We start from the raw sequence: 14,672 nt of genomic DNA, 5'->3' as shown, positions 1-14,672 counted from the left end.
CGTGTCTGGGCATTCAATCGAACCCAAATGCAATGTGCAGAATATACCATGCCACATACATCACATCAAAATATACAATGTAATGCCACCATCATGCACAATATCAAACCATGCTCACATAACAAACTCACATAGGAACCTTGAGTTTAACTCTTGGTTATGTGGTATATCCGACTCCAGCTTTGGCAAGGAATGTGGAGAACTTCATCCTTTGATTTATCGTAGTATAAGTCCTTCAGTGTTTGTAAGACAGACTAGCTACAAAGCTTTTTCCTTCCTAGAAACCCTCCACAATCTTGTAGAATGGGCTAGCTACAAGCTTTTCCCATTCCTTAAGATTTCAAAACCTCCAAGGAAATTTGGATGTGCCAAAGCCATGGAAAATTGGGATTTTGACCCATTAAGATTTAGGTCAAGGGTCTACATTGAGAAATCTCTCAGCTTTGCAAAAGATTTGGTCACACATGTGCTTCCTAACATATGACTTCCTTTAGAAAATAAATGGCCAATCAATAGACATATGTCCGTGCCAACTAGTGTCAGCCAACGAATTTGCCTAGTGTGGGCAAACAAAACCTACCAAAATACTCCAAATTCGACAAATCAAAAGGTGTATATCTGACAAATTGGTATCATTTGTCCAATCAAATCATCTGATAATGTGCAATCAATTGAGATGGATGATACCAAGTGGCCGGTCAAACCTGCCTTGCATGGGCGACCGAACCCATAAACACCTAGCAAAATCTAATATTAAGGATAGCTAAGAAATAAAAGGCAAAGAGATTTATGTAACCTCATCAATGTGGAAATTGATGTCGTATTTGTTCACGTAGGATAAAGCTCTCATAGTGGTAGGAGAGTTGACACATTCTGGCAAAGTTCCGAGCTCCGAAGAAGTTCCAGCAAAGCTTCGATGGTTGTTCCCCACACTGAGATGAAGCTCTCCTTTGATGTAGAAGAGAAGAACTCTTTCTCCTTGCTAGCCACACTCCTCCTCAAGAAGCTCTCCTCACACACTAAAAGAATGGTGGTGGAAGAAGAAGATTGCTTTTTATGAAGGATGTAGAAGGAGAGGAATAAGAAAAAGAAGAGGGTTGTGAGAAAGAAGCCCTCACTCTCACCTTTCTCTCTAGCTCTTCTCCTCAAGGCCTTCAAGAATAAACCCTATATCTAAGGAAGAAAAATCTCCAAGCAAGAAGAAGAGTTCAGCTCTTGGAAGAGCCAAAAAGTGTTGAAGGTTGTTGATAAAGGAGAATGAGGTGTAGACGTGAAGTTAAACTAGCCTTCCCGCACAAAATCTCCAAAGTTCCCCTTAATTAAGCCAAAAATGGCTAATCAAGGGCACTTAAGACATGCCAAAAAGGGTAAATCCCTCCAAGGAGATCTCCCCAAGTCTAAGGAGGGCCTAAAAGTTAGATCCATGTGGCATGTCTCTCTAGGTCCCAGGACAAAATTTGAAATCAGGGTGGCCCGACATGGTCATGTCAGGCTCGGGTGTGGTCACATCACTCTGCCCGTGGGGTTAGCTTGGTCACGCCAACACCTTGGCATAATTATGCCAAGCACACTATCTTGTGACATGGTCATGCCGCTTCAGGCGTAGCTACACCAAAGGTAGCCTTTGTGCGACTGTTGGGAGGTCTGGTGTGGCCTCACCATCTCAGGACATAATTACCCCATGGGCTCTATCTTATAACATGGTCACACCGCCATTAGACATGGCTACTTCAAAGAAATCCATCCTCAACTCTTATGATGAGGATTTAGGTGTCACCGCGCTTGATTTGGGTGTGGTCAAGCCAAACTCTTATGGGTCAATTTTCGCCCTGAGAGTCCGGTAAGCACATTTCATGTCCCGAAAAGCTCTCCTTGACTAGAATAAACAAAATAGATTTCAGAATGATGGTTCGACTTGACCTTATAATGGGGAATCATTGTGGATCAGTGGTAGTACTAGGTATGACCAGAATGAGGTGTCTCTAGTCCAAAGACGACGTGCATCTGGTAACATCCCAATAGATTCCTTAAGTTATTGGAGGGCACACATGAGCGTTGCACGCTCCCACAACTTCACAGATGCATATGCTATTTGTGACATCAAAAATTGATGCCAACAATGATGCATTTGCAAGTTTGAACACACAAAGCATCAGAAAAAAAGGTGAACAAGTAAGTTAAAATATTTCAACATTAGTAAGAAAAGGGGAAAGACATGTATGTGGAAGGTAAAATTTTTTTACATAAATAACAAATAAATTTGTTTATTCCATTATAAGAATCCTTCATAAGAGTCGAGTTTATACATTCTTATAAGAAAAAAAATGGAGGTGTTGAGGCAAACTTTGGCATTTGCTTATCCATTGAATTGAGAGGTCAACCTACTTTCACACTTCTTTGAATCGAGATGTCTCTTTCTTCCAGACTTGACTCTTAAAGGATATTGAGTTGAGAGAAGAGACAACCCAAAGACCAACAAAATGATAAAAGGCAAAGGAGTGGTTTGCCTTTACGAACTCATTGTTGCCAACCGAAACACTACAACTAGAGTTGTAGCCTCCTTGGCAATATGTCAGCCATCAGTAAAGCCTTCAAACTCGAAGAAGATTATATCAGAATTAAACTCAATCGTGCAATGGTGACCTAAGTTCTACTTCCTAATGGGATTTATTCTTCGCTTACAAAGCAAACTTAATGTCATTAAGTTCAAAAAAGTTAGGAAGTTATATTTAAAGTGAGGGGAAAATTTTTTGTCAATTCAGATACCAACAAAAAAGAAGTCTAGAAGAAGGGATGGAGGCGAGTGCGAACTACCCAATTCATCTTCTCATTCGTCACCAACCTCACCACTTGAAATTCTTATGTATCTTACTTTCCTTTATATCCTTAACTTTTTAGATTCCTCACCCTAAATGAAAGATGGGGCCCCCACTATTTACAACGAACAAAGAAAAAGAATTGGTGTTAATAATAAAGTCAATATTAAAGGCATCGAGCCTCCAACCAATATCACTGTGGAACTTCTTCTCTTATTAAGAGTCCATTTACATAATGATGACAATTAGTTTTCTTGCTAGGTTTATAAGCATTCAATGTAATTTTGTCCTTAATTCTCAATATCATTATGGTTCACACTTATGGGCAAGACGACTAAGAGGAGGAATATGAAAAGAAAAAAAATTATTTTTTTAAACATAATGGAGCAAAAGTGCTTCTTACATAAGACTTTGATAAATGAGGGGAGATATAATGTTCAAAAATTTGTTGTTAAATCTCTAATTATTATTCTCTTATTACTTGTGAAGGTTAAATAAAAAATAAATAAGAACATTAAGAAACTAAAATATATCAATAAGCATCCAATGATTACCAAAACATGAGTCTTTTCTAAGTATGTGATAGAAACAAGAATATTTCAAAAATATTCAAAGAGAGTAGAAATGGACACAAGTTGGTAGCTCGACGAATTTAATCAACTCACCTTAATTCACTATCGGAGAATATGTTCAAATCAATAGAAGTACTGCCTAAATTTTTTCAGTCGGTTATTTAATTGTTGAATATGCGGTTGAATGACCGACTATAGCTTAATGATTGCAATATAGACTGAATTTTTAGTAACTAAAAATAAATTATCTTTTTTAATTGATTATTAAATTACTGGTTGTATTCTACCAAAAAAGTTTGATTGACAGATATTTCAACCAGTAGTTCGTCGAAATGCATAATTCAATCAAACCCACGGGTCGAAACCCTCACTTATCTTTATCCCCCCTTATGTGCTTCTCCCTCGACTGCTTGCTCCCTTGTGCGGTTTTCTCTTGATTATGACTAGTCTCTCGGCGGTGATTCTTGGTAATGACAACTGATGTAGATAACTCTCGTCTTTCTCTCCCTACCACCCCTCCCATTAAAGCATATAATTCATTAAATCCTTGATTTAAGTGTTTGGAAATATTAAGGTTAAACCCTGTTAAAATCCTATAAGGTTTTGATACCCAAAATTGTTGTAAAACAATCATTCTCATGCAAATATGTGTCTATCATGTAATATACGGATAAAGAGACCACATATTATTCACATAATTAAAATTTTCAAAAAATTTCTAACAAGGGAAGTTATAGTGTATTGAACCATTGAATCTAGTTTAAAGTGATCAAAGTGATAGGAATGAAAATCCTAATAGCTCTAAATGTGCAACAAACATAAATGGCAGTAGCAGAAAAGGTAGGGAACAACTTTAAGCCATTCAGAGGAAATGAAGCTCATGCTTCTGTAACACCATATAGTGTTCTCTCTATGTTTTCTTCAGGAGTTCCCTTGATCGTTGAAAACCAAGTACACAATCCTCATTAGCTTATGTCAAGGTTATGGGAAGAGTTAGAAACCATATTATAATTAATAGGAATTTAAACATGAAGTGTTCTTAGAATTCATTGGATCTCCTATCTTGGTTGCAATTTTGTAATGAAATTATGTCTATTCCACTATGCTATTGTGTGTTAATCTACTTATTCTTCTAGGAGGGCAAGATTCCTCTAATGTCAACATCTCAGTGGCACGAAAGAAAATCTCGTTGATCACCTGCCCAACAGGCCTATGGGACACCTTCATTTTTCTAGGACATCGCGTTGACGTCTACCCGACAAGCCGAAGGACATTTTCCTCTTTATAAGAAAACTTGTTGATCAACCCCATTATTTTTCTAGGCAATCCCGTTGATCATTTATTATCAGGCCCAGAGGACTCCACCTCCCCCTCTTCTGCTTACCTAGTAATAGGCTCAAAACCACTCACAATTATGGCAAAAAAGGCCATAATTCATATGACTCTGTAGCAGTATACATCAACCATCCGATTTCACACAAATTTTTGCAATCTATTAAAACATAAAACAAATGTTTTCTGTCATTTTCCGTCATTAAAAAAAAAAAAAAACACATTAGTTTGGGGAAAAAATATTACAACCGGAGACTGGATGCAGCTATGCATCCGAACTCTAATGAAATTTTTCACATGGAAGTCGCGATCCCACTAAATAAAACATCACAATAAATAAAATATAAATATCAATTTTTTTCTCACCCCATCTCATAAGATTCTATCATTATAAAACATCACATTAAATCTCCATAATACATGAATAATTCCAAAAAAAAACCGCAATAACACCGTCTCGCAAAAAAAATCACAATACCACTCAAATAACAACACAAAAAATTGCAATAACACTACAACCGTCGCAATAAAACTCAATTAACACAACAATAAACCTAAATAACACCTCAATAATTCTACAAAAAATTTCAATAACACCAAATAATCTCAATAATTTTACAAAAAATTGCAATAACACCACAGCCGCCGTAATACCACTTTTAACAACACCGCAATAGACCTCAATAACACTTCAATTATTGCACAAAAAACCCGCAATAACACAAAAAAGCCATAATAACACCAAATAATTTCAATAACTCCAAAAAAACCTCAATAACACATTAATAACACGCAAAAAAAACACAGTAATACCATAATAACGCTACTCGAGAATAACACAACAGAGCCGCTTCAATACCACTCATATAAAATGGAAATAACACCACAATAATATCATAATAATACCGCAATAACACAACAATAAAATTGAAATAACATCATTCGAAAATACCATCACAGCCGCCGCAATACCACTCAAATAACACCATCATAAACCTCAATAACACCACAAAAAATCAAATAACACCAACCCACAAAAAAAAAAAAAACTGCAATACCACTCAAATAACAACACAAAAAAATTGCAATAACATTACACTGCTGCAATGCCACTCAAATAACACCAAACCTAAATAACATCTCAATGACTCCACAAAAAAAATCACAATAACACCAACCCACAAAAAAACCGCAATACTACTTAAATAACACAACAAAAAAATCACAATAACACCATAATCGCTACAATACCACTCAAATTACACCACAATGAACCTCAATAACACATCAATAACTCTACCCAAATTTCACAATAACACCAAATAACCGTAATAACACTAAATAACCTCAATAACTCCGTAAAAAAGAAGTATTAACACGACAACCGTTGTAATACCATTCAAATAACATCACAGTAAGCCATAATAACACCTGCCCAAAAAATAAATCGTAATACCACTCAAATAACACCACAAAAACTGCAATAACACCATAGCCGTCACAATACCACTTAAATAACACCACAATAAACATCAATAATACCTTAATGACTCCACAAAGGGCCGGGTCATGCATTAAACTAAAACGCTATTTCAGTTTTTTTTTTCAATAGGACCGCGACTTACACATGACGACACGTGGCAAATTTTTATTGGAGTCCGGGCACAATTTTGCATCATTAGTTCGGTTGTAATATTTTTTCCGGAGTCTGAGGGTCTTGCACGGAGGCGTTTATATAATGTGGGAATTCGTGGTTATATTATATATTTAATTCTAAGTATAGTTCTGATTATAAACGTTTAGAGTCAACATAAATGTACATTATGAACTCAAGCTATAGGGTAAACAGACACCCAACATAGAATTTAATATATATATCTATATAATATATAAATAAATATATATGAAAAGTTATCAGAAAATTACCTATATACCACTTAATTCTTATATATTTACATTTCCATTACCAAAATGTGTAAATTTATAGACAACATTCAAATCTTCTGCAAGGCATCAATAATATCACGATAAATATAAATCATTTTATATTTTGATACTTTCGGATGACAAATGTTGGTTTTGCTTGAAACAGGGGGCAACTGGTATTTCATGAACAATTTTTTCATTTGACACGAATCTCGATGTATATCTCTCGGTGCAAATTTTTAATCAATAAATATTCAAAATTTGATTAAAAGTCATCCATAACTCTAATTTTAACAAACTTATAGTCAAATGATGAGCTCAACGAGACGGAGCAAACAATACCAAAATCAATCTAATTTGAGTCAAATAAAGCCTAGAACAAACCATTAAACTACTTTTGAAAATTTTCCAGGTATTTTTGGAAGTTCAAACGGATTTTGAATCTGACAAACCCATAGTTGAATCTTGCGTCTCGACAAGAAGAATCCAATGAGTACAAGATCGCTCAATTCCGACATCAATAATACACTCAAATATCCAACAAACACTGTATGATAAAGAGATTTTTTTCAGGTCTTCCGATTAAAGTGGCTTAAATTCATTTCTTCAATGCAACCGAAACTCTATAAATAGAGCCCTACTCTTATCTCGAGAGGGGACTTGAAGTTTGAAGCCTGAAGAAGGCTAACTTGAAGAATGAGCTAGAGTCCAACATTACTTGCATCGACGATCCAATGAGCTCATCTTGCTCTTGTAGCTACCAACTACAGTCACCCATTATTTGTCGGCCGTCGTCGATCACTACCGTTGTCGCCTCCTTGTGACGAAGCATCGAAGTTACGCATCATCCCAAATGTCGTGCCGACACCAAAGACATTAGAGCCCAGACTATTGATCCTCCTTGCATCGATGTTGTAACTTGAGAGACTTTTGTAACCATTTCCGGCCCATGGGACAAGTAAATGTACAATTTATAGTGGATTTCCGCAACTAAGTCAGACAGTTAGTTTTTTTTCGTTTTTAGGGTTTCCATGTAAAAATCTTCAGGTGTTTTGTCTATCATTCCTATTAGCTAAATGTGATGGAAAGCCATTCGATATGCATGTTTAACGTTTTTGGTTGCTTCTTCGCAAATTCATTTTATATTAGCAATTATTTCACCGTTGCTGGGCCCGACTTCAAAAGAAGACCACGGCAGCAGCATTCAACGAATTAATAATGAACAGATAAATCTTCTGTTTTCAGCAGCATTCAACGAATTAATAATGAACAGATAAAAGGAACTATTTTAATCTTCTGTTTGAATTCAAGCACTAGCGAACAAGGCTGAGCTATCCACATTGGACATGTTTGATGGGTTCTAATAATCAATCATTTAGGATATATATAAATGAAGATTTACTTACCAACCAATCAATTTTTATGTATTTATATATCTTAACACCTAAATTTTTAATTTTACATGGATGACACCTTACCTATGCTTGAGATGATATATATACCCATATTATGAGATTATGCATTTCCTATATATACCCATGTAAATGAGCATGTTAGTAAATTCAAAATAGTAACTAGCAACATCTATAGTTATTTAGTTATACTTTTATTTTTATTAGTTTTTTTTCTATTTCAAGAATGTCACTTTGTTTTTGCATAGGTTTTTGACTCATTTCATTATTTTATTAGGTCATCACGTAGCTAGTAGGCCAAAAAACAAGTGATAAAAAGCTTTTTATCTCACCAACATAGTACTCATATCCCTAATACCAATTAGTCGCTTCAACTTTAATATCAAGTGTCGAAAATTCACTCATTTTTATATGAGATCGGTTTATGTCATGAATGGTGATAGTTGAGATGAAATTGAAGGTAACAATGAAAACTGCCGTAAATAGGATGATTTAGACAAAAAAAGAGGAACCACCCATCCAAAATGGGGTGCTGTCTGGTAATGTGCTGGTATAAATGGAACATGTTGTGGGCGCAAGAACATGTAACACGTTTAATGTTATCAATATAAAATATATAGCAATGGTGATAGTTGAGATGAAATTGAAGGTAACAATCAAAACTGCCGTATATAGGATGATTTAGACAAAAAAGAGGAACCACCCATCCAAAATGGGGGTGTCGTTTGGTAATGTGCTGGTATAAATGGAACATGTTGTGAGCGCAAGAACATGTAGCACGTTTAATGTTATCAATATAAAATATATAGTCATGAAGTTAGTGTCATTTTTTGCTCATTTAGATGCCAATGCTTTCGACAACACCTAAAGACCTTTTGATCCTTTAATGCATGCCTCGATCCCCCCTTTGTGATAAGGGTCTAGTTTTGTGGTTTTAAAATGCAATGCTGCAGTGCCATGAGGAGTCTTATTGGTGTCATAACACCGTCTTCCATGCCGAAGTAATAGGTGTTGTTACCACATGAAAATCGTGGATAATAGGTCTTTTATCTATCTTCACCCGAGTGGTATATTTATCTTTACCCAAGCAGTTTACATGATCAGACAACACCACCACTCCGACCTATGATTCCACAACGCATCATCAATTGCTGGTATAACATAAAATGGGTTAAATCTATTTAACCAAGTATCACACCAACACCGCAGTGCCAGTACCAAGTACTATCACACTAGCACCGTAGTGCCAGTACCAAGTACTATCACACCTCACTAATTAATTTTTGTGACATTCTATAACGGGTAATTACAGATATTTAGTTTCATAAGCCTCACTAGGTTAAAGGCTATTGTTACAACACTGCGACATCAACTCCTTTATAAAACGGATTCAGTGGCAAACAAATATCTATTTGTTCACTGATTTGTTTCCATAACTTCCATTCCTTAACATCCTTATGCTTTGAAGATTACCAAAACGAGGATGGCCCCAAAAGATCAAGAGAAAAAAAATGTTGACGTCTAGGAGCTTTGATTCACAAAAATATTTTTCAATAGAAGTCAATTTAATAATATCCTACAATTCACTAGGCCGAGCTTCCTCCTTTGTTATATTTTAAATCCCACATCTATTGGGATTATTTCTTGTTGGCATTTATAGATCAATATGTGGTTTGGAGAACTCAACATCAATTCATTTTGATATTTTTTGGGCATATTTGCCTATGATAGTGTAATTTATCATTCAACATAATTAATCATATAATAATTATATCACGCATTCATTCGTTCTCAAGTTATACGAGTTTCCTACCCAAATCCAACCAGTCTAAAGTTTTGTATTGATCATCATTTTTTTTTTGGTTGCACTGTACTTAAACCCTTATAATAATGGTGCAATATAGCTGGACAAATAAATCAAACACAATTTCCACTATTAGTTTTTATGATTTGCATGAATCAGAGCTAAGTAGATGGAAAATACATAGTACGAATAACGTAGTTGTAAATACAAAAGAACTCTGTTAGGTATGTAAATTTCCATAAAGTTTAATAGTAACTAGCAACATTCATATGCATTTACTTGTATATTTATTTTTATCAATTATTCTCTATCTTAGGAATATAACCTCATATTTGCATAGGCTTTCACTATCTATCACATTACTTCTAACATTCTCTTAATCATTTTAACTTTTATAATCTATTCTCATATAAAATTACCACTCATCAGCTTATTTTTTTATTAACTGTGGAGCTACTAATAAAATGAAAGATGTTCTAATCACCCATTAATATAGTCAAATTCATAATAAACTAAATGCAAATAAAGCAATACAAATTATGATCCAATATAATTTTTATATCTTAATTTAGTACTTGATTATCTCACCAAGATTGACGGACCAACATCATAACGAGATTCTCTAACCTCGCTTCAAGCTCACATCTCGCAATTCTTATAACTATTTATGAATTTTTAAATTAAAAATAATTCAATATATCAATAATCCTAAAAAGAAGTTTCTACCTTGAATAGATTATTCTAAATTTTCTCTTGCTTAAATCCAATAGTCCGGGGAGCAAATGGAGAATGAGTATTAAGAGGCTACTTAAGCTTAAGTAAGTTGAATAATTATAATTACATGTAACTTAATTGGTCTCCTCTACACCCCAAGTTCTTCACAAAAGCATCAGTCTTCCTTCTCAAAATACCTATCCAAGGGCATCTTCAAACTTCAGATTGCTGTTCATTTTAAAACTGGGAAGTAAGATTGTATTTAACTATATTAAAGGTATTAAATACAATTATATAAATAAAACTTAAAACATATGAATTTGCCTTACATTATTACCTACAGCACTTACTTTTCATCCCTTTCATTAGACTGCTTACCCAAGAGCCCAAAAGACTATTTTGGGAAGATGCTAGTTAAACCCTAGGTAATTAGTTTTATATAATTAAGTAATGCGACTCAATTTATCTAATTCAATTCCAACCCTTCAAATTGATCATACCATTGCATGCGAAGGTCAACGGATTATACTGCATTATTTTGTTAATCAGTGATTAACTAATTAATTTGTTATTAATTTAATAATAATTAATTTATATAATATTAGCTCTATATTAATTTGTTTGATTCAAATATAAAATTTTATGTTAAGATGGATTTCAAAGGATGTAAAAATTAAGATATATACTAAGATTATGAAAAATATACTTGATTGATCAAAAGTGTCCACTAAGATGATTTAAGTTCCACAAATGATTAATTTGATGGCATGAAATCTATCTTAATGGCGTTCATGCAAAAATTGATGGACAAGCAACTTTTTGGAGACCGACCAAAATTTGCAGATATTCATAAACCAAGCCAAATTTTACATTTAAATTTTTACCAAAAAAACTAAGGCCTAATTTTGAAAACTAAATTTGCTTAATAAATTTGCAGATATTCATAAACCAAGCCAAATTTTACGTTTAAATTTTACAAAAAAAAAAAAAAAAAACAAAGGCCTAATTTTGAAAACTAAATTTGCTTAATACAAATTAAAAATTAAACAATATATTTAGCTATAAATAGCAAGGCGCCTAAAATTAGAAAGGTAGTTTATGGGTCTAACATGTTAATTCATACTCTAAGACTACATAATTTCAAGTAGCAGTCCAGTCAGATTCCCCAAAGGTACAATTTCTTCTTGTGAGTAATTGTGCGCGCGCACGCGCCTGCTTGTGCGTTTGTTTAGTGTGTAATTCATACTCTAAGACTACATAATTTCAAGTAGCAATCCAGTGATATTCCCCAAAGGTACAATTTCTTCTTGCGAGTATTTGTGCGCGCGCACGCTCCTGCTCGCGCGCGTGTGTGAGAGAGAGAGAGAGAGAGAGATTACAAAAAACAACAAATAAAATTAAGAAGAAATTCCATTACATCTGAGATGTGCTCATTAACATTATTTGAAAACAATTCATATGATTAAACTGTTTAAGGGTGGACAAGGCCGAACCATCCATCCATGGCAAAAGAGACGGACTTATTGAAACGCAAATTAAGCAAGAGAAAATGAGGTATGTGACTAACAGCAACTGTTTTGCATGAATTAGAAGTCGAATGCTGAAGAGTTTTTAGTACTTGTGAATGAGTTGTTTGTATGCTTCTTTGTTCTTTCCATAGTAATCAATTTCGGCCTGCAAAATTTAAAACTCCCAGTCAACAACCTGGCTAGCAAAGAAAGTAAAATTAAGTGAAATTTGCGATAGATAGTGACAGAATGAAAAACGAAATTTCTGATGCATTGGACAAGGACAAGGAAAAATCATGAGTTAAATATAATTCACAGAATTTGAGTTTTTTTTTTCTTTTTTTTTTTTTTTTTATAACACAATTCTTATATATTTACATATCTAACAATTAACATTTGATTTTTAACATATATAATATTTCAATATCAAAATTGTACTAAAACATTTACATGTTATATGAGTAAATATTAAAATTTAGAAGTTAGATATGTAAAGACAAAAGGATTATGTGATATGCACGGAAATCACCCTTTTTCTTCTAATCATGCTTCGCATGATCATGAAGCCATGAACGAGATGCAAGTGCATGCAGTATACATTACAAGCTTCTTGCATAAATCCAAATTTTGTGTCATGCTTTTTAAAGCGAAGGGGCTTAAAATCAAAATACCAAATGAAACCCAAATTATTTGTGTAATCACTCTTAATGAATTTGTTATATTAGTAGAAGAATGATGTGGTTTTAATATGTGAAAGCAAGCGAAGAGAATTGCAAACATAATTTTCTCTTGGAGAAAATATTGAACATTCATAGCCCTTCCGTCAACATGAGGATAGTTGAGACTGCAAAGACTTGCTTTCTCAAGTTCTAATTGCAGAAAGTGCTGGCGAAATAATGGTTAATGGTTTTGAGTTAATGAAAAGACTTCCAAAAGCTCCAATACATAAATATTGCATAGAAACAATCCTAGTTTTGGCATCAAACATAGGTCATTTTGTAAGGCACACTGCTAACGGATAAATCATGGAGGTAATAGCCATTCTCTTAACTCTAGTAGTATGGGATCAGCTCTCCAAAGATGACACCAAGTTTAAAGACTCCTCTCAGATTCTTTGACCCTGCCGCAGTTCAGATCAAATTGAGCTAGTTTTGGGTTATAAAAATCAGTGCCAATGTCTCGAAGTGATTGCAACCCCATTATGCACCCATCAAAGCCTGTTCTATATTATCAAAAACAACTAGTATCTTACTTGCTAAAAATAACCCTATAGATATAGTAAACGTTCTTTCTGCCATGTGCTCTTCACCTTAGCAACCTACATTGAGTATTCATTTCCCTAGTTTAGCTCACAATTAGATTGGTTTGAGCTATTAAAATCAACCATGATTTCTCATTGTCATTGTCTCCCAATTCAGCTCCATTTTCACTTAATCTAAGTTAATATAATCTAAATCCGTATCCAAATTTAGATAAAATCAAGCTTGCTGTAGGTTATCAAAACTAACCACAATTTCTCAAGTGCTTTAGCAGTTCAGTACATTTATGAGCTTGGAATCAGCTGAGAAGCATAAATCAGTAACCCAAAATAGTCATACTAAATGTAGCCTAAGTTGTTAAAACCAATCATGATTTTCCATTCAGATTGCTTCGCAATTCAACACACTCTAAGCATGGTCTATGTAACTAAAAGTGGAATTACTACCTCTATTTGGCTCACACCTAAGCGTAGGATGCGATAGCAAAACCAATCATGATGTCTCACAATGATTCACCCTAGTCGGGTCCTCCTTGAGCCAGGTTTAGGCTTTCAAAACCAATCATGAACTCCTATTATAGGCCACTTCCCCAATTCAACTCATCTCCAGGGTGGTCTACACCGCCAAAACCAAACAGCAGCCTTTGATGTTTGAGGTCATCTAACGCACCGACGTTAAGGGCTCCAAGAGTCATGGAAACTCTATCATTGGCTTAAGAAAACCCAAGAAAATGCCATTAACCCTATGATTTTTCTCACCTTTAAAAATCCCAATGCAATCCCTCTTGATGATTCTCAAGGTGTGCGCCAAACATGAGGGTCTTATATGTATGCCCCTTTGCGTGCATCTAAATTTACACATTTCAAGATAACAATCTAAACCATCCAATAAATGCAACCTATTTCATGCAATGCAAGGTGGTGGTGGCCCAACTGGGGAGACCATCTACAATATCAGTGTCACCCCTCTTTTCCCTTCTATTTGCCAAACACAATGAAGGGTGGTGGCGGAGGCATCACCTGTTCTTTTGTGTCCATATAAAACACATATCACTCTACAAAAGGAACAAGAACTAAAGATAAGCTTAATCTCGGGAAGCCATACACGTCCATTAGTTAATTCTAACTATCTCTATCTTAAGTCCAATCTTATGTTTAGCTGGATGGTGATATTGTTTTAATTTAACGTGGCTTTGGCTTCAATTGTGATGTGGTGCTTTAGTCGAGGTTCACCATCTATGAATAAACCTTCTACGGGTAGCATTTGTCACCTCTTTTACCATCAAGAAACAAGCGTGGAGGTAATGATGACTACAAATCCCCAATTGGT

General features: G+C 34.6%; 1 protein-coding gene across 1 annotated transcript in view; it reads right to left on the bottom strand.

The window, feature by feature from the left end:
- Window positions 1-11,951: 11,951 nt before the first annotated feature.
- The window catches only part of LOC110030479 (protein fluG), a 128,920-nt gene continuing 126,199 nt past the window's right edge, over window positions 11,952-14,672 (bottom strand). The window contains exon 18 of the mRNA XM_020733207.1: window positions 11,952-12,250. Within this exon, the coding sequence (XP_020588866.1) occupies window positions 12,188-12,250 (63 nt within the window). The 3' untranslated portion in view covers window positions 11,952-12,187. The remainder of the gene's footprint in view (window positions 12,251-14,672) is intronic.

The sequence above is a fragment of the Phalaenopsis equestris genome, unplaced genomic scaffold, assembly GCF_001263595.1.
Source record: "Phalaenopsis equestris unplaced genomic scaffold, ASM126359v1 Scaffold000725, whole genome shotgun sequence".
Lineage (NCBI taxonomy): Eukaryota > Viridiplantae > Streptophyta > Magnoliopsida > Asparagales > Orchidaceae > Phalaenopsis > Phalaenopsis equestris.
Note: the sequence above shows the minus strand (reverse complement) of the source record. Positions and strands in the feature narration are given on the sequence as shown.